Source organism: Rhagoletis pomonella, unplaced genomic scaffold (genome assembly GCF_013731165.1).
Source record: "Rhagoletis pomonella isolate Grant_MI unplaced genomic scaffold, Rhpom_1.0 Rhpom_scaffold_00002, whole genome shotgun sequence".
Classification (NCBI taxonomy): domain Eukaryota; kingdom Metazoa; phylum Arthropoda; class Insecta; order Diptera; family Tephritidae; genus Rhagoletis; species Rhagoletis pomonella.
Window position 1 is genome coordinate 90,032,494 of NW_023458556.1, and position 21,335 is coordinate 90,053,828.

The window sequence follows — 21,335 nt, forward strand, 5'->3', positions numbered from 1 at the left end:
TTGCAACCCTATAAATCACCTTGTATGAACACACCTTAAAGCTAATCTAATACAATAATTTACGATATTAAAAATGCAACACTGTTCTATGTACAACAGCAGCTAGGTTTAAGACGAAAGTGAAAAAATAAATTAGCGGCATTATTACGCGTACCATTCAAGCGACAAGTTGTGCTTCATTTTTATAAAGCGGGTTCGGCTGCCCGGCAATTGGGGAGTACAGCACCGGCTCCAGTACATATTTGTGCGTGCTAAGCACCCCACAAGCGGGGCCATTGCAACTCAGCACGACAGTGGCAAGCAGCAGCATACAGCGGAGCGCTAGGGCTCCCACACCAAAGCAGGCGTTGGCCGGCAGCCGCGCCGGCGGAGCACCAGGGCTCCAGCGCGAGTAAGGTACGCCTCCTAAATGCAACGAAGTGGAGGTAATCCACTTCACACAGGTCATGATTTTTATACTGCTGCAAGTCGTCAAGATGCCCCTGAAAGTTGTAAGCTGAAAATGAAGTCCAAATTTCCAAAAACCACATGGTTTGGCAAGCTATTTGTTCCTGCGGCCGTAAGAGCAGCCATTTTTCCCCATCCGGGACAATGAATGATCAAGTTTATCGGGATGAGTGCCTCAAAAGGAGTCTTCTGTCATTTATCAACAGATAAGGAGTAGGCCATCGTTCTAGGTGGACATGGCAACCTGCCACTATGCCAAGGACACATTGCCGTGGTATAATGCAAATAACATCAATTTTGTACCTCACGACTGCAATCCACCCAATAGCCCAGAGCCACGTCCTATTGGGGAATATTGGTCAATTGTCAAAGGAATCTTGAAGAAAACAGGTGAAAGAGTGAAAATTATTGAAGAGTGCAAAACAAAGTAGTTGTGCGCATAGCGTAATGTCGATGATGCAGTCGTGCAGAACATGATGGCGCGTGTGCGATGAAAATACCGATCACTTGCATATGGAGTAAATAATAACTAATATTTTAACATTTTAATAACATCTAAACTTCCAAGTTATATAATACAAAAAAAAAATTATTTCAAAGCCTTCTAATTTGTTTCTGGTAGTAATTTCTAAGTGTCGCAGTTTTGGTGTGTTCACCCTTTCTGTATGTACATATGTGCATAGATACGTATGTGCATAGATAGATATGTCCATGGATATATATAAGTGTAAGCATATATTTTTTCTCGTCACTTGCTCTGTCGCTTCATTGCAGCAAAACCACGTTGTGGGGAAAACCCTGACAAAATGCGTACAATTGAAACCATGGGTTTGAAGATTGCGCAAATTGATGTGAAAATTTATATTTCATATTAAATGTGTTTATGTATGCATGTATGTAAAAATGTAGTTTCGATTTAAAAAAAAATCGGATCAAGTTTTTCTTTCGCCATTGGGTTATGCAGACAACTATATTCGTAAAATCCGATTTGTGAGTCCAGATACATATGTACATACTTATGTATGTATGTAACGCATCGCGACTGATTTTTTTATATAAACATACACCTCTAATTTTAGTATTTATTTAAAAAACACAATAAAATTCAAAAACTATCACTTGCATTTGGTTTTACTCAATACCGATTTGAGCTGTCTCACAGTGTTATCAAAAAAAAAGTTATCAATGAAAATTCGTTTCTCTTGAAATCATGTTATATGGCTGCGTATGTACAGTGACGAGCATAACTGTAACATGGTGTAACACTTTTTATTTCAGCCGCCGCTATCATTCCAAGTTCTAACGACATTCATACTGTTGTTGTATATTCTTATTGGTACATCTTTGCTTCCTCTGTCATAACGATTTGAAGTCAATTCAACAACATTAACAAAACCAGCAGACAAAAATGTAAATTAAGGCAAATGATACAGTTTTGCACTCATATATTTTTAACAACTTTTTGACAATTTTCACGAAAAAAAAGAATTGTTAACGCAATGTTCAGTATACTTTTGCTTTTTTTAGTTCCTGGTTGCAATTTGGCATACCTAATGTGTATCTCTGTAAAAATTTTGGATGTATAGCCTCCCATATATCCTTGGTTTGCTTTCACAGCTCATGTACTCCATTGGACGGACTTGGATACTTAGTAAGCTGTGCTTTTAGTTGGTTTCGCAAATTCTCGATGAGATTCATGTCCTCGGATTGTGGAGGTCATTTCAAATTAGCAAATTTTTGCTTTTATATCCAGTCTTTGCGAACATGCGCATTGTGTTTTGGGTAATTTTTGAGCATAAACTCTAATTTTTACCTTCCTTTTATTAGCCCGGGATGTAGCTATGTAATATTAATGCGCCTAAAAGATGCAGCGATTTCTATTCTCAAGTTACATACCTGACGACAGTACGAATGCCAATTATAATAGGGAGGTTTTAGTTTTTTAAACTATAATTTTATTTCGACTACATCTTGCAAATTTTGTTGAAATATGAACAGATACTGTTCCTTACGCATAATGCGTACAAACAGACCAACAACATTTTTGAAATACAACCCCAAACCATTATTGACCAACCACTGTGATTACATGATGCGCTTAGGCTTAATTTGGGCCTTTGATCCAATACCATGCCCGGCCATCTGATTGAAAGCGATTAATTTAGTCTTGTCAGACCAACTAACCTTCAATTAAATCTTAAAAATGTGTTTTTTATTGCATTCCGTAAGGCCTAACATATCCCAATAGGCAACGGCCCGGTTTTCGTGCGACGCAGCAAAATTCTACCACTCTCGCGCATGTATTTTGATCCAAATTGTTTTTTTTTTCTTCTTTTATGTGCCTTTGCGCTTAATTTGGCAATTCTTCGCCTCACTGTCTACTGATTTGCATTCAATTTTAATACCTTAAGCGCTTCTGTAATAGTGGCTGCAGCGCTACTCGCTACTAAGTTCACAAGATATTGGACTGTAATATTTTTTAAAAGACTTCCTTTGTCGTTAGTAATACTTTAGGCTATATTTTTTCTCAGTCTTAACATTTTCATGTGGCAAACTCCACAATTTTTTGCCACTTTCCCTGCGGTTCCGCCTTTCCGCAGTAAATCTATTATTTACATTTATGTTTCCTGATTAACCATGTTATTTACTGGTGATCACTTCTTCAATAAATTACAATACAGAAAAAAGTCATCTGACTTCCAACTAAGTAAAAGATAACTGTAAAATGCAAAACTGAGTGAGTGCAAAACTGTAACATTTGACTTAATTTACATTTTTGTCTCCAAGTTTTTTTATTGTTGTTGGATTGAATTTAAATCGTTATGAGAGAGGGAGTAGGGGTGTACCAATAAGAATATACAACAAAAGTATGAAAGTCGTTAGAACTTGGAAAGATAGCGGTGGCTGAAATAAAAAGTTTTACACCATGTTACAGTTTTGCTCGTCATTGTATGTACTAGGGATGTTGCGAATGTGGAATTTTAGACATCCGCGGATGCGAATGCGAATGCGGATGTCTAAAAGTTAACATCCGCGGATGCGGATGCGAATGTCAAGTATTTTTAAAAAATAATTTAGGCATGCAAATTAGGCGATTGAGGTAAATAAAAAAATGGAAAAGTTAGTAATTTTTAATAATCGGCCGTATTATCGTTGTCGACGCCGACGGCAATGTAATTTTCTCACCAAAAAATAGCCCTCTTAAGTCCCAACTCCAGCTACGCTGAGAACAGTATTTTTGGGGAAAGTGTTTCTCGCAAAAATACTGTGGTCAGCGTAGCTGGATTAGTAGAGATACGAAAATGCGAAAGGCATTGTTGCTTTGCTGTGCGTTTGTGCGAAACGACGCCAAAGCGGTGCCATTTGTTTGTTGTAAAAAAACTGCCGATTTTCGCATCAAAGAGTGAACTCTAGAATTCATTCTTATTTGATTTGTTAACTTGGCTGTCAGATGTTCCACATTCCATTTTATCTTTATTTCGCTGAGTGCTAATTTTGATAATTATCACAAAACCAAAATAATTGTTGGTTTCGACCTGAGGACGACGCACGGAGGAGTATTTACGTAGCAAAACCGTTCAAAATTATTTAGTGGGCTTTTCTATTAAGTAATAAATGAAAACACGGAACTTAATCATATTAAGCCGTTTTATGACAAAAAAAGACACTTATCTAAGAAGAAGTAAAAAAAAATTAGCAATGCATCCAGTTTTACAACAGATCTTTGACAATAACATTCGATAGTTACGTAATTCTTACCCAATTAAAGGTTAGACCTACAGTTTTTTAATTATTTGAGCATCGATTCTCTTTATAGCTACACGTTGACCAATTCTGCTGGAAATCCCTTTTGAAGGATCTTACTCTTTGACTTTAAATGGCAAAAGATAATTTTGCCACAGAAGTTTTAAGCAAAGGATCCAATGTACATACATATATTCCTATTAAACAAATATTTTCCGACAAGAGAACAAAATTACTGTTTTTAAAGAACGGAAAATATAATAAAAATATTATTAAAAGGACCATGTTCTCTTTGACGTATGTCAAAGATCAAGTAGAAGTGGGAACTTGTATGACTCGGTTATATAGCTTGAGAAATAATATGCTTAAGGACACTTTTATCAAAGTTGATAAATCTGACTTTTGACAAGCTTTGTTACACAACCCGACCCAACGTCGCATCTCCACAGGCAAAAAAATAATGACCAAAATTTGTCATTTTGTTTGCCAGATATACGTTTTATAAGTGCACTTGCACAATATTCGCATTCGCAAAAGCTCAGCATAGATTTATGCGAATGCGAAAGCGAATGTGAATGTTAAAATTAATGCGGAAGCTCCGCGGTTGCGAATGCGAATGCGAATATTCGCAACAACCCTGGTATGTACATATGTATGTACATATTCCGAAATTTTTTTATTTGTAAAGGCTCTCAAGAAAAACTAAAAATTCATATAAAATTACGCACAATAAATGGAAAATAAATTAGCTTCTATAAATGCTCCTACATCTCGTCGCTACCATGTCAAACTATCGAATGTGAAAATCGGCACTATTCAGGAGAGCAAAGAAACTGTTGTAAAAAGTATTGTTGTCATTAGACAAAAGTGTGGGATTCGACACTTTGTTAAAGCCAGTATTCTCTGCTTCTAAGAAGACTAGAAATTTGACGATTTGCCAACTTACGTATCATTCTAAACCAGAGGTGGCCAAAACTCACACAATCATATATTTCAATTTTGCTAAACGATGAGAGAATGAAGAGAATAAGTCGCTCACGCGTCTGATGCAAACAGTGTTGTCAACGATTTCGAGTTGCAAATTATAAAAAAAAGTTTTTTTTTATTTTGTAAATAGTGTGAAAGGGAGATATAATATTAAAGAATTAACCTTTTAATATAATTTAATTCACTTGCATTGCTTGCTTAGATTTTTCATTATAATTAAAATTAAAATTAAAGCAAATAGGTGTATAAATTTGTATTACTCTTCTTATTTTGAATTAAAAGAAAAGGAATTTTTAGCATTATTTTAAATTCATCTTTTTATTTATGTGCATATGTACGTAATAATTTATTAATTCAATATTTGGGAATAAGGGGAAATTGCGCTATAATGGCGCTTAACAAAAAAGTGCGATTCCTTCATGACACACCAAACATTGTGCCCTCCCTCCCTATTACTAGTGAGTAAAAAATCTACATCCGAGAATCCATATTAAACATTTTAACCGTGTCTTGCAGCGACTTGATTGCTTGAAAGTTTCCCATCAATTGAGCACGATCACAGCAAAACCATAATTGTCGGCATCACTGATTCATAGAGTATGCTCATGTATGTGTGAAAGCAGCGCAGTTCTTCTCGTGCACGTGTGAAAGCAGAAGAGAAAAATTTGGCACGCGTACCTATGAAATGGTCACCCTTGTTCTAAACGCATGCGCAAGGTATCGTAAATCAAAAAGCTTTGCTTTCATACAAAAATAATACAAATTAAAAAAACTAAAGAAAAATAGCCAAAACTTGCCCAAATGTCGCGTCCCAGTTTTTATTTGGGCCACTGTAAATATCCAGCCCTGGTATATAATTCAGATGAACGTAGTTTTTCGTACATAAGGGTAAGATTGCAAGCAAAAACTTGCTCTGAGCTAAATTCTTTAATTTCTGTAATTAAATAGGCATAACTTCTTAACTATTGTAGTGATGTCTATAATATAGAATTTAATGAAACATACCAGTTAATACTTAATAAGAAATTCCAATTGGAAACATATTAAATAAAGACACATATTTACTTTACTTTACTTTTACTTTTTCAGACTTTACTTTTCCCAACAACTTTTGAAATTTTAAATTTGCCTCTAATAATTTTATTTCGTATAACAGCATTGCTTAAGTTGTTGTTTTTGACAACTTATTTGTTGGTTAATGACTGCAAATAGTTGAATACCAAATTAGAAACCAGAAATAAAACATTCATAAAAATTAAAGTACATATGCACATAGAATGAAAAAGCTGTTTAAATACAAAAGTTTTATGAAAATGTCACATTACACAACTATTTAAATCTACGTTACTTTTTATAACTAAGGCCGTAAACATTTCCTTACATTCTCAATTTCCATGATTCAATAATACAAAGGTTTTGTAATAAAACAGTCTTCTCGCTTTCACACATAAAATCGGCTCCTTTACTTGTGCAGAATGTTGCTTACTCTACAGTTTCTAGTGATATAAGTAGTAAAACCAAAAATTCTTCATACTAAATATTCGTGAGCATCACCTTCGTTTGCGTAATTTTCTAGAACAAGTGTAGAATAGCGACCGTTTAGCTATAAAATAAATAACCAAAATTCCGATTGATAGAACTTTTTACGCTGATTTCAACGATACCAAATTTATTTGGCGCAGGTAGAAAATAAAGAAGATATAAGAGTTTATTTGCTTTATTTATTTGTATTTTTTATTATCACTAAATAGTTGAAACCCAAAAGTAGATTATGACGAAATACGTAATATCGAATTAAAGGTAAAAACTTGTACGTTCTAAATAATATAAATTTGTTTACCATTAATTATGCAGTTTTTTCAAAAAAGGTTATTTCATGAAAAAATAACATTTGTTCGTTTTTTAGTGGTTTTGGTTTAAAAATACAAAAAGCTATAAATTATTTACATCAGCTGAAAGACAAATTAATTATCTTCATGGTGACGTCATTAGTTTTTTAATCGGTTATATAGTTCACAAGATATTAATATTTAAAAAATCTAAAACCTGAAATTTAATCTTCTAGAACGTCTTCATTTTTCAATTGCGCCAAATAATTTTCACATGGTTGAAATGAGCATAGAATGTTCTATTGATCTGCATTTTTCGTTTTTGCATAGCTGAACGGTCGGTATTCTAGATTTCAAGGAAATGACCAATAACTGAAATCAAAAATGCATATTTTTATGTATTGTTTAGTATTTCCATTAAAACACGAAATATATTGCAAATTCGCATAGAATTAACAATACCCGTTTTGCTTCTAATTGTATACTTTTTGTACCTTTTGTAGTACCTTTCTACTACCGTTTTCGCAAAAGGCGATCATATTTTTCCCCTTTCTACCTACTTCCAAAATACAAATCTGGATAAAGGAGTGTCAAATATGAGATGTCACAATTTACATAACCTTGTATTATTGAATCATGCTCAATTTCCATATTCTACCTTTACCCTTTCAATTTCGCTGACCAACGCCGCAAACGATATCAACTAGTAGGCTAACAACCAGAAATGAAAAATACCCAAGTACTTACAGTACTACATTTATACAGAGAGTAGATTTTCTACTCCCTTTTGGCGGCAGCAAATATCTCTCGTACGCGATGAGAGCAAGTAGTGTGCTTACTTTGGTGGAGTAATAGTAAGTAGGTGATATGTTTTGTCTCTCAACGCCAAGTAGTGTATTTATGCGGGAAAAAGAGTAATGGGCTGTTTTTGCTTACGCGTAAAAGCACATTTAGCGCATTTAGCTCTAAATGCTACTCTAAATGTACATTTATCCATACAAAATTCGTCACCTAAATGCAACTAAATGCAACTCCATTTTTGCATTAAGAATCTAAATGCTAAAATCAACCCTGTGATCTTCCAAAATTTCCACGATTCGAACATGGTCTAATGAGAAAAAGTGGCAACATTGCATTGTCGAGTATACAGTGGCTAGCTGCGTTTCAGTGATCGCCGATCGAGATTTCATTTGTTATTTTACATTATTTGGATTAAGAAAATTCAATATCGATGTGATGCTGATAGAAATCTGGATCAATTTGTGATCAATTCTGTTTGTTTTGTTTCCTAATTAAGTGAGGAAATTTTAATTGACTGCACCGACAAATGAATATATACATAAAGAAATGGTCGGTCATGGTTAAAACAATTCAAATTTTTGTATTGAAGTTTTGGTTTAAAATTTATTTTTTCTTTTCAGTAGGGTTTTTGCACATTATCTTCTGCGTGACCGCAGAACTCCACAGGCAAACACCGATGGCCTACCAACTGTCATTTTGACGAGCAATATGATTGCAAGTTTTTGTGTGTGGGCACTTTGATGTCTTGAAATAAGCATTTGCCGCATGACGCCACCAAACAACATTCTCTCAATTTCGGTACTTAAAACATTTAAATCTTTAAAAAACTTGCTGAATAATTTCCTAAAACGTAATCATAAATAATCAAATAGGGAACATATTTTTATTTTTATTTAATATCAAAATTTCATTGGTGTTACCACCAGCACGCTTTCTTTCAAATGAAAATATGGCTGTCAAACTATCAAATTGCCTGCAATAGATGTCAAGCAATAAGCGCTGACATATATTGCAGCCCATGAGAAATAGGCGGTCTCCATTGGAAATATATTTTGTGACATGGTTATCACGACATCAGTGTTTTCCTGTGGAGACAAGGCCTGAGAATTGATCGTAATAGATACGGATCTGAATAAGCGACTGTAACACGGCTGTTTGTCAAAAGCATTCGATTTCGAACTCGCGTAAATGTACATTTGCTAAATGCGATAGCATGAACGCTCTTCGAAAACATATGTTCGAAAGTGCTAAATGTTGCATTTTAAATGCAGCAAAAACGCTGCATAACAATGTGTTGTGAGTAGAGTACAATGCAAGGAGTACTTACTGAACTTAATGCGGCAAATATACTTGCACTGGCCTTTAGTATGTATGTATGTATACAGCGCAGTATTAGTACATATCTACTATATATTTGTGGAAGTATGTATGTATGTATGTATGTGCCAAGTTGCAGCCGAAACGGACGGACAGAGTCGAACGAAATTTTGACAGGGTATTGACATGACACTTGAGCCTATAATAGGGAGAAACAAATGGGATTCGACAAGGAGGCGTGGCACCTCCCATAGGCGTAAACTTCGGAACCATAAGTCACGTGAACTTGAAATTTGGTATGCAGTCATATAATATATATGGTAGGTGCTAATAGTAGAGTATATATAAATGAGTTTGTATAAGTGCGCGTGGCACATCCAATAGGCGTGAAAATTTTTATTAACCATAACTTCGGAACCATAAGTCACATGAACTTGAAATTTGGTATACAGTCATATATACATATGGTAGGTGCTTATAGTATGGTATAAATAAATGAGTTTGTAAAAAAGGGCGTGGCACATCCAATAGGCGTGGAATATTTTATCAGTTATAAATCCGAAACTACAAGTCATATGAACTTGAAATTTGTTATTCAGTCATACATATGGTAGGTGCTTATAGTAGGGTATATATATGTAAATTAGTTTGTAAAAGTGGGCGTGGCACATCCCATAGGTATATTTTATCACCTATAACTCCGGAACTATAAGCCACATGAACTTGAAATTTGGTATGTAGGCATAACTATGGTAGGTGCTTACAGTAAGGTATATATAAATGGGTTTGTAAAAGGGGGCGTGGCACATCTCATAGGCGTGGAAATTTGTATCAGCTATAATTTCACACCATCAGTCACATGAAATTGAAATTAGGTATGCAGGCATATCTGCGGTACGTCCTTACAGTAGGCTATATATACATGAGTTTGTAAAAAGGGGCGGGGCACATCCCATAGGCAGGCTCCACGCCTTATCAACTATAACTTGGGAACCATAAGTCCGAAGAACTTGAAATTTGGTATGAAAGCATATCTACGGTAGGCGCTTCAAGTAAGGCATATACAAATGAGTTTGCAAAAGGAGGCGTGGCACATCCCATAACCGTGGAAAATTGTATCAGCTATAACTTCGGAATCAATCGTGAAATTGAAATTTGGTACGCAGGCGTATCTATATTAGATGCTTATAGTATATATATAAGTGAGTTTGTGAAAGGGGGCGCGGCACGTCCCATGGACCTGGAATGTTTTATCAGCTATAACTCCGGAACTATAAGTCGCATGAACTTAAAATTTCATATTCAGCCATTTTAATGGTAGGTTCTTATATTAGGGTATATACAAATGAGTTTGGAAAAGAGGGCGTGGCACATCCAATAGGCGTGATTTTTTTTTTATCAGCTATAACTTCGTAACTATAAGTCTCACGAACTTGAAATTTGGTATGCAGACATATCAATGCTAGGTGCTTATATATAAATGGGTTTGTAAAAGGGGGCATGGCACATCCCATAGGCGTGGAAAATTTTATCAGCTATAATTTCAAAACCATGTCACATGAAATTGAAATTTGATACGCAGACGTACCTGTGATAGGTGCTTATAGTGGGGTATCTTAATATATAAAAATCCCATGTCATTGTGTTCGTTTACGCTAATCTCCGAAACCGCTTAACCGATTTCAATGAAATTTTGTGGGTGTGTATTGTTAGTTCCAACTTAAAAGATAGGATAGTTGTGAACCCGAGAAAAAATAGAAGTGGAGAAAAAAGTGTTTTTCTTGCACATAGAGAAGTAGATCGACCAGCCTACAACAATACCAACATACGAGAAAAAAATTTTTTTTCATCGAAATTTTGGCTATGCTTCTCGCATCGTGCTTATCTAATACATAAAAATCGAACTCCTCCTAAACGGCTCGACCGACCTTTATGAAATTTTTTGTGTTATATATGGTAGGTATGAGAATCGTATTTAAGCGGTATATTTCATACCGCTAGGTGCAGGGGGCGTGGCACCTCCCGTACAAACCGAATTTTTCATATTGCATATCTCTGGAAGTGTTCATGGTAGACTACTCGAATATGGTATGGAGATATATGAAAACAATTGCATATTCATGGAGAAAAATTGCGGTTATTGGAAAAAAGGGCGTGGCACCTCCTATACAAACCGAATTTTTCATACTGCATATCCCGGAAAATGTTCATGGAACAGGTCTCGAACATGGTATGAAGATATATGAAAGCAATCGCATACTCATGGAGATAAATTGTGGTTATCGGAAAAGGAGGCGTGGCACTTCCCATACATATTGAATTTTTCATACTGCATATCTCTGGATGTGTTCATGGAAGAGTACTGGAACTTGGTATGTACAAGATATATAAAATCAGTCGCGTGGTTATGAAGAAAAGTTGGGGCTATTGAAAAAAGGGGCGTGGCACCTCCCATGGTAGATTACTCGAAAATGGTATAAAGATATATGAAATCAATCCCATGCTCTTAGAGAAAATTGGGGCTATTTGAAAAGGGGACGTGGCACCTTTCAAAGGCACTGAAGCTATTACGTATCTTTGAATGCATGTACAGTTTTGCTAGGTTATTTAAGACCGCAAATATGCCTTCTGACCACCACCAAACGTTAAAATATTAGAAGACAAATGCGTCACTAAAAATCATGAACGTGAACTCTTGGTGAGAATGTTGGACCAAGATGTTTCAATACAAAAAATTTATTTTGGGCGGGACGAAGTTCGCCGGGTCTGCTAGTGTATGTATGTAGGCAAATGCCCTGACTGACGAAATATTATTCAAACTGAGTTGGCGTTGCGAAACGGCAATTTTTTCTTTGGTACATGTACCCAGGCGGAAATTTGGGACATTCACTTGAACAATAGTTTCGTTCACTGAATTTAATAATCATGCATATACTGTGAGTTGGGGGTAAATTATTTGCATATGGGTATTTCCATACGTCGCATACGTGACAGTCGTACGTTTCAATGTGATACAAACAAGGAATACCATTTGTTTTCTTTAACTTTTTTGGGCCATTGTATACCACATAATTAGCTCTATATTTAACCGAAAAATTAAAACAATCGAACTGCTTGGTCCTGAAATATAAGCATTTAAAGAGAGTGTCGTTACGTGACAAAAAATGGAAGTAGATTTTTTCTTCTCTTACAAAATCGCAAAACTCTGCGAATTGTGGATGGCTATTTTCATAAAACTTATTTTAATATGATTTGGAGCAATTCTAGTAGTTTTTAGAGTTTTTTGAATTAATGCAACTTGTTTCAATTTTCTTTTACAACCCCAAGTGTGAAACGTCACGTGACGTAGCGTCACGTGACATAATATTCCATCGTTATAGTTTTATTAATATTGCTTTTAAATGAATTTTTAACGCAAATAAAACATGTATTTTATGTAGAATATACTTTATATTTTGACTTCAGCGCCAATTCAGGGTGAATTTGTTGGAAATCTATGATTTATTATGTTTCAACTACATACGCCAAATTCGAACCAAATCGGACCATAAATACGGTTTTTCGAAATATCTCAACCTTGGCGCCACCTAGGAAGACCATTTGACGCAAACATGATTCTACTTACATAGCCAGTATATATTTTAAAAAGCAGACAAATCGGCCCGTAAATACGTTAGATATGACTTTTATTTTTTTGTCGTGGTGGACCTTGCGATGGAAACACCCATATGTGATGGAATATATATGTTGTATATTACTGTGTTTTAAGTTTAGCGGATTTTTCTTCGAGTTGGAGAAAACGGGATATATATATTTGAATATATATCTACACATATATAATATACTTTTAGAATAAACGACCGCTTTCGATAAGTGTTCAATCATCAATCCTCTTTATTTCAATGGCCTTCGACCAGTGTTGCCACCTGGCCCTATATTAGTAGTCTACAGGGTTGCATTAGCATTAAACTAGTAGGTTGCCACAGCTCGGCCAACCTGACTATATCGATCGACCTCGATCGTCGCTATCCTGCAAAACCTAGCTATGTATACTATGGCGCTAGTTACAAAACCTTAAAATAAAATGTACATTATTTACACATGCTTCTGCTATTGCTTATATTATTTCGATTACACTGATCTTAGTCTAAGGTGTCGCTTTGATCCTCCCTTTTCCACAGTTTAATGTTTCCTGCTTCGATTATCCCATCATACGGAATTTGCGTAATCTGGCAATTTTCTATGTCTCTTACTACGTAGCGGTCTTTTGGTAACACTTTGTAAATCTCGTAAGGACCCTTGTATTTTGGAATCAATTTCTTATTCGTTCCTACCGTTGTATCTATATTTTTAATTACTACAAAGTCCCCCTGCTGACACGATTGTACTTCTCTACCGTCCTTTTTATTTACACTATATTGCTGTCCTTTTTCAATATTTTTACTCGCTATGTCTCTTAACTCTTCCAACCTCCTCCTAGGGCCTTGAAATACTCCTCAAGATGTTCAGAAAGTTTATCTATAACCTCTCCTTTTTGATTTACCCCGAACAAGGCTTGACTCGGTGTTATTCCGGTCGATCTGTTAACCGTGTTGTTAATCGCAAACTCGATTTTTCCCAATTGTTTTACCCAATCCGCGTGTGAGATTGGGTCACTTAATTTGGCGAGCATAGCGACCAAGCTTCGGTTCACCCTCTCCACTTGCCCATTGGCTAGTGGAGAATGTACGGCCACTTTAACCTGAGTAATGTTCTTTGATTTCATATATTCTGCGAATTCTTTCGACGTAAAACAAGTTCCCCGATCTTTAATACATCTATTTGGACGGCTGTAATACTCAAAATATTTATTGAGTGCGCATAGCACTTCTTTAGTGCTTGTCGTCAAAACTGCATACAACTTAACATACTTCGTGAACCCATCCACCACCACTAAAATGTGTTTCCGTTTCGACTATAATGAGGGTAACGGTCCTAGGTGGTCTAAATGCAAAGTATCAAAAGGAACTTTACCTTTCGGTATCGGATGTAATGTTTTTAGATTCTGATTTTGTGGCGCTGAATACATTATGCATCGTAAGCAACTTTGTTTGAAACTGTCGATTTTGCTTTTCATACTTTTGAACCAGTAGTAGTATTTCATTTTCCCATAGCATTTATCGATGCCCTGATGTCCTATTTGTTCATGTATATGTCTAATAAGTTCCTTTTCCATTTCTTTGGGGACATAGAATCGTAATATTTCGCCGTTTTTCTTAAATACCACGCCATTTACCATAGCAAAGTTGTCTAGGTCTTTTCCCTCTAATTCCTGCTTAAGTAGTTTAATTTTTCCATCCCTTGCCTGCATAGCCTGCAGTTGAAAATCAATGTCTTCGGAGTCAATGACTGCTATGACGTTATCACAATCGAGGTAATTTCTACTGAGAGCATCGACATGGGGCATGTTTGCTCCTGCTCGATGACAGATTGAGTAGTCGTAATTTTCGAGTTCTAACGCCCATCTGGCAATGCGACTGTTTATTAACTTTTTACTTAGAGTCTGAGCGAGTGAATTGCAATCTGCAGTGTACGAAAATAAACTATATTGTACGTTACTATTTCGTTTCGTTTATTACTTTAACAGTTCGGTACAATACGAAACAAAACGGCTGAGTTCACTTTGGCGATAGTACACTACAGTAGTTTAGTAGTTACAGACGAAACAACAAACGAAATGAATCGTGCAGGGAAAATATTTTTATGTATGTACATATATGCAATAAACAAATGCAAAACGAATGGCTACAATGAATAAAAAAAATAAAAATGTTTTTTAATTGAATTGGATATGAAAATTTACAGAAAAAATTATTTTTCACGTAATTGAAACGTTTGCATACATATTAAACGTACCCTATGGTACAATTGTCACAAACGAAAAGCAAACGTTTCTCGTTGGGGAAAATGACAGTGAATCTTACAATTTGTTTCTGACTATTTACAAAACTGTACAAAACCACAAATGATATGATGATCGATGAGCAAATGGGAATTGTTTTGTACAGTTTATTTTCGTACCCTGGCAATCTGTAATAATTTTAAATTTGATACCCCCTAGAAATACACGAAATCGACGGAGGGAATAAATGATTGCCAAGGTTTCCAACTCGAAACTATGGTAACGACTTTCCGCTTCCGTTGCTCGTTTGGAAAAATATGCCACTGGGTGGAAACCTGACCCCTCTTGTCTCTGCAGAAGTATTGAGCCAAACCCATGTGAACTAGCATCACAGTGAAGTTCTGTTTCCTTATGAGGACTATAGATTGACAATACAGGGCTTGATGCTAACTTTTCTTTCAGGGTGTATACGTAATTGATTTAATTTCCATCTTAATCTGGTAGAATCCTGATTTTAAATCTAGTACACTAAACATTTGTTTCCCTCCTAGGTACTCTAAGCAATCTTCAATTAATGGTAGTGGATAATTATCCCTGGCGATAAGTTTGTTTACGTTCCTATAATCAATACACATCCTCGTTTCTATAGACTTTTTCTTCGTTAAAACAATTGGAGATGCGTACGCTGATTCACTTGGCCTTATAATTTTTTTCGCTAGCAATTCTTCGATGATTCTATCTACCTCGTTTTTCTCTGCAAACGAAAGTCTTCTTGGTCTGGAGAAGGTTGGAATGTCTGATATTAAAATGATTCGCGCTTCGTACTCACAATCGGGCAATTCTTCAGTTACTTTTTCAATGTATGTTGTTTTCAGCATTTTTTCGAAACGTTTCACATAAGTAACCGATAACCTAGGGTTCATATCAAAATTTCCCTCATCTTGCGTTATCCCTATTTCACAGATATTAAACGATTCGTTTCCCAAGTTTTCTTTTCCTTCAACAATTTTCACAATTTTCGTATCTTGTACTTCAAGTTTGTTTTTATTTAATTCATTTTCACTTTCTATACACCTATCATTAAGGATTTTGGAATTATATTTATTTCCGTGTTCTACACGTTTGTATAAACTTATATTGAATAGTTTCAAAAAATCATTTCCTAGCAATAATGGAAATGGTAATATTTCGTCTGATAATACAAAAAGCGGTAAGGGTTTGATGGTATTAGCATATTTAATTGCTACATTAACTTTCCCAAAATATTTTAAACGTTGGTTGCCCAGTCCTCTAAATTGCGAATTTACTTCGGTGTGTAATTTAAGTTGGGGATTCGCAGATACAGCCATTCATGCACATTCATAATTTCTATTAAAAGCGACACTCACCCATTCTCTACTTTCTACGCGTTCAAAATCAGCTTCCCTTTCAAGAGCGGCGACTACTTTCAGTGGGCAGTTTACATATTGGTGATCCGTCTTACGGCATTTAAAACATGCTCCTTTTGGACGTTTTTCGTTCGGGCACTCGGATGCATAATGGCCATATTTCGTACAATTATAACACCTTACGTCTGCACGCTGGGGAACCGCTGCACTCGTTGTTTTTACCGTAGCTGCCTGGACTAGTTTTTCGTATTTAGGCAAAAGTTGCTTCAATTGCTCGATGGTGGATACGTTGGAAAAAATGAAGCTATTTGCCGACTTGTCTCGCAGCCCATCCACTATGTATTCGACGAGCTCTGCTTCACTAACCAATGCACCCATAGCGATTTCTTGCATTGTTAACACATAGAAATGGAGAGTCTCCGATTTTCTGTCCCAAGCTCGAGACTCCAATTTCCTAAAAATGTCTCTGGCATTTAATGTTCTGCCAAACTCCTTCAGTAGCATAGTCTTCAACTCGGTCCATGACGAAAACGTTATGGTTCTTAGGAGCAATTGAGCACTCCCGGCCAGCACTCTACGAGCGAGTAGCAATTTTGTTTTCTCGTTGCAACTATAGGTTTGCGTTGTCAGCTCGAAGTCGGCCACCCATTTACGAATGCCATGATGGTTGTCTCCACTGAATTTCTCAATCGAGCGTTCGATGTCATTCAGGGTAAAAGCTAATTTTCGCTCGGTCGAATCTCTGATCTCCATTTCTTCCAATTCTCGTCGTAGCTTGCAAATACGCAAGCGTCGTTCCAAGTCTGCTTCAATTCGCGCTAAATCACCGGCGTCGCTTTTGTCGGTTGCCGCCGTTCCTCATGTTGCTCACGACCGCCATTTTGTATGCCCACCGCGTCACCGTTCTTTTCAGAAATGGCGACGTTTGTTACCTGAGTACCCCCTGGATTTTGAGCTACCGGAGCAGTACCCACTACACCTTCCAATGGTGAACGTAGCTGCGAAATTGTAGCTGTCTCAGGGAATTCAACCCCCATGTCTCTCAGGGCTGCTATTACGTCCTCTTTCGACGCCATATTTTACTAGTCACTTCTTCAGATCGCCTTCGGTACTCTTAAGTTGCCTTTTCCTTAGCTTCCGTCCACTTAAGTTGCTTTACTTCTTAAGTTCTCAAGTTTTATAAATTCACTCCGGACACGATGTATTTTAGGTATTTTAAATTATTAAATTAATACTGTTCGGTCCACACCTGAGCTTTAGCAAATAAACGACCGCTTTCGATAAGTGTTCAATCATCAATCCTCTTTATTTCAATGGCCTTCGACCAGTGTTGCCATCTGGCCCCTATATTAGTAGTCTACAGGGTTGCATTAGCATTAAACTAGTAGGTTGCCACACACTAAATATGTTTATAGAGTGTACGGTATTTGTCTACGGTAAATTAAAAAGGGGAAATTCAGTTCACCGTATTTTTTACGGAAATCCGCTAAACTTTGCAAAAATATGCGTATATGTAAGTATGAATGTTTGAGTAACTCACTTTGGCATTCCGATGTACAAACTCTTTTTTTCGTGTGGTGGGCTACTGTACCGGTGACTAGCCTGCTGCTATGCGGTACCTTCTGTCGCTACAGCGCCCAAGTTTCCATCTGTCTGTTGTTGTTGTTGTTTCGGTTGCTGGTGGTGCTCCGCTACAGCTGTCTCAACAGGTGCTTCGGTGGCTGGCTGTTGCGCTGGAAGATGGTAGCTGATGCGGTGGAAGGTGGTTGGTGCTTTTATTTGCACCACTAACACAATTTTTTACTTCTATTTGCGAATTTATGTTCTTCGTTGCACTTTGTTTTTGTTCGCCACTACTTGATTCACTGTTTATGTGTTTTTCAATGTTCAATTTTTGAGTTAGCAATTAATGTTTATTAAATGTTTTCAGTTTTCGTTTTTTTTTTCTCACCTTTCACTGTCCGCTGTTGTGGAATGATTTATTTTATTTTTTTTTTAACGTACCGCGCGCCGCTCGCAATCGAATAACTTTTCGTTTTTCTTTATTCCCGAAATTTTGAACTCACGGAGAAGTATCTTTTTTAATTGTTTGCAGTTAATAAACTATTTGTCGGAGATAATCAGTTAAGGTATCAAAATGTGCGTAATTACCTCCACGAGAGTGTGAGATACGATTAAAATAAAAAAAAAAATTTGCATCAAAAAATCGCATTTTTTTATTAACTTCATCATGTTTAATTTTTTTTTTTTTTCAACCTGAATAGAAGTCGCTTTTCGAGGCTCTCATCCCGATAAACTTGATCATTCATTGTCCCGGATGGGAAAAAAGGGCTACTCTTACGGCCACAGGAACAAATAGCTTGCCAAACCATGTTGTTTTTTGGAAATTTGGACTTCATTTTCAACTTACAGCTTTCAGGGGCATCTTGACGACTGCAATACATTTTGAATTTTTAAAGCAGTAGGTTTCGTAGTCCATAACAATGCAGTTGTATTTTTTAATTTGGAATTCATACAACTTCCGACCGCGGGATTTCGTTGTAACATTCTACTTTGCGCCTCAGTCTGGCGCTGTTTGAGCTGTAGAACATCTCAATGAAGCTTTCCGCTTTACCTTTTGTACGAAAAACTGCGATCTCCGTACGGATTTTACTGAGGATCTTCCGAGCCCTGTTTTTATCACTTTGACCATGCTAACACCCGCTCCCTGGTTTTCTCGTAACTGCCAGGCCTTATTTGTACCGATTAAAACCCTGCAAACTGTCGAATAGTGCAATCTTAATTTTTTAGCAATTTTACGTGTACTTAAGGCCGGATCATTTATAAACTCGTGCAAAATGGTTTGTCTCGGTTCTAACTCGGTTCAACTAAGGTCATGGTCAACTTATGGTATTTGAATTTCAAAATATTGAAATCTTTTTGGGTAAGTTATAAGCTTCCCAAAGTGTCGCAGTTTTGGTGTGTTCACCCTTTATATATATAAAGTAAAGGTTAACTAATTAATTATTCATCATCATCCATGTCTTCGACAGCATATGTATCATGGAGTACAAACCTTTTACTACAATTTTGAATCGCTATATCTCAGATATGGTTATCCTTAGGAAGAAAAATGTTATAACAGTTTTTAGAGATAACTGTATGATCTACACTTCCGTTCACTTATTTTTATGATAAACCTTACCGTTTTGCTGGAAAACTCAAAAAATCGACCTTTGACCTTAAATACATTTTTTTGCAGACGTGGGATCGATGGGGACTTTTGAAATTTCATTCATAATAGTGTTCGCAAAATTCGTACCAATTTTCGACGAAAATTTAGCGTAAATCTTCAAATAAGGCAGTGGCACCTGGTAAATTCCACTATGGGTGGGATGCATGCAATACCACCATACACAATAATTCCCATTACTTGGACATTAAAAAGCAGTTTTAGAAGTGAACTAATGTTATTTTATTATTTTTCTTTTTTCAAAACGGTTATAATGCCACCTGTGCATAATTGCGAAAGAAGGGAAGGAGGTGCGGGACGCGAGCGCGAGCGCGACGTCGAACGCGGCGCGGCGCGCGAACGCGGACCGCCGCGATGCTGGGCTCTTTCAATATTGTATACTTACAAATCCGTCCATTTAACTTGTTCATGTACTACTTTTGATCAAATGTAACTGGGTGACTGACTACCTACATATGTGCACTATTTTGCTTTATTACTCAATTGTTAAGTTTAAAAGTTGGTCTTATTGCTCAACAAGAAATGAAATAAAGCAAATTTGTGTTATTTCACATTCAATTGGGAAATAACACAAATTTGCGTTATTGCCGTTTGTGTTATTTCACCCACCCCCCGCTCTCAGTTCGTTACTGAATCTTTAAATTTTTGTGGTATTTAACACAATATCATACTTACTTAAGTCCAGCTATTCCTCGAAGGGCGCAATACAAACGCATTAAAACCACACCTTGAACTGTATAATCTTCACCGCTTTCAGGATTTAAGGATTGTTGTACGTTTTCTTGCAATTGTTGCAGAAGTTCGTATCGTACCAAGCTTAAGGCGTCGCTCTTCCTTTTTTGACTTGAGCGAATGTAAATAGCAAACCATGTGCGCACATTTTGATCATTTCCCAGCAGCATGCCCGTCAGGAAGGCAATCTAGTAAGATAAATTTAATTACTTTATTTTTTTCAATCTATTAAACTTTAAATTAAATCAGAAATTTAGAGCTATCTAAAAAAAATAGAATTATTAGGCTCTAGCTGCTGAGTCTATTGGTTAGGTAGCCAACTGTAAAAAGTTTATGCTTTCTTTCGGTATCTAACATATCGTCATCTGAAAATGCAAAAAGGCGTAACTTTTTTTTCATAAAATTACGTGGGTACTTGCAAGTCCATGAAATGCACAATAATCAATCAAAAAGTGATTTTTGTATTTTTGTTTGTTACGGCCTTTTGCATTTGACACACAAATAACACAACACAAACGGCAATAACGCAAAAATTTGCTTTATTTCACTTTTAAATGGGAAATAATACCAAAATCTGAGTTGTGCTTTATTTCCAACAAATGCTGGAAACAAAACAAATTTTGCCTTATTTCCCATTGCTCATTTATACTATTTGTAACAAAAACAGTTTACTGACAGAAGGAAAAAGAACTTTAGGTGCATTCTTTTGCAACCGAGCTACAAAATAACACTCACTTAAATGACGAAATACGCGCAAAGCAACAACACAAACTCGGCTATTTATCCGAGTTCAGCCAGGTCGGTTAAAAAATACACGACCTGAAGGGTAGTGTTGTTAAGTGAAAAAACTGCTCTATTGTGAATAGTTAATGGGAAAGTGAAGAGGGAAATTTTTGTTTCCTTATATAATTACGTGACTTATTTTAAATAAGTATATGGGAAAATCTTTTGAGACGGGGACTTTTCAAAAAAAAAAA

At 36.2% G+C, this 21,335-nt stretch overlaps 1 protein-coding gene across 1 annotated transcript in view; it reads right to left on the bottom strand.

Annotated features, from left to right (window-relative positions):
• LOC118734156 (integrator complex subunit 2) overlaps positions 1-21,335 on the bottom strand; it is a 228,323-nt gene that overhangs the window by 91,167 nt on the left and 115,821 nt on the right. Inside the window, exon 2 of the mRNA XM_036463875.1 lies at positions 20,302-20,546. Within this exon, the coding sequence (XP_036319768.1) occupies positions 20,302-20,546 (245 nt within the window). The remainder of the gene's footprint in view (positions 1-20,301; positions 20,547-21,335) is intronic.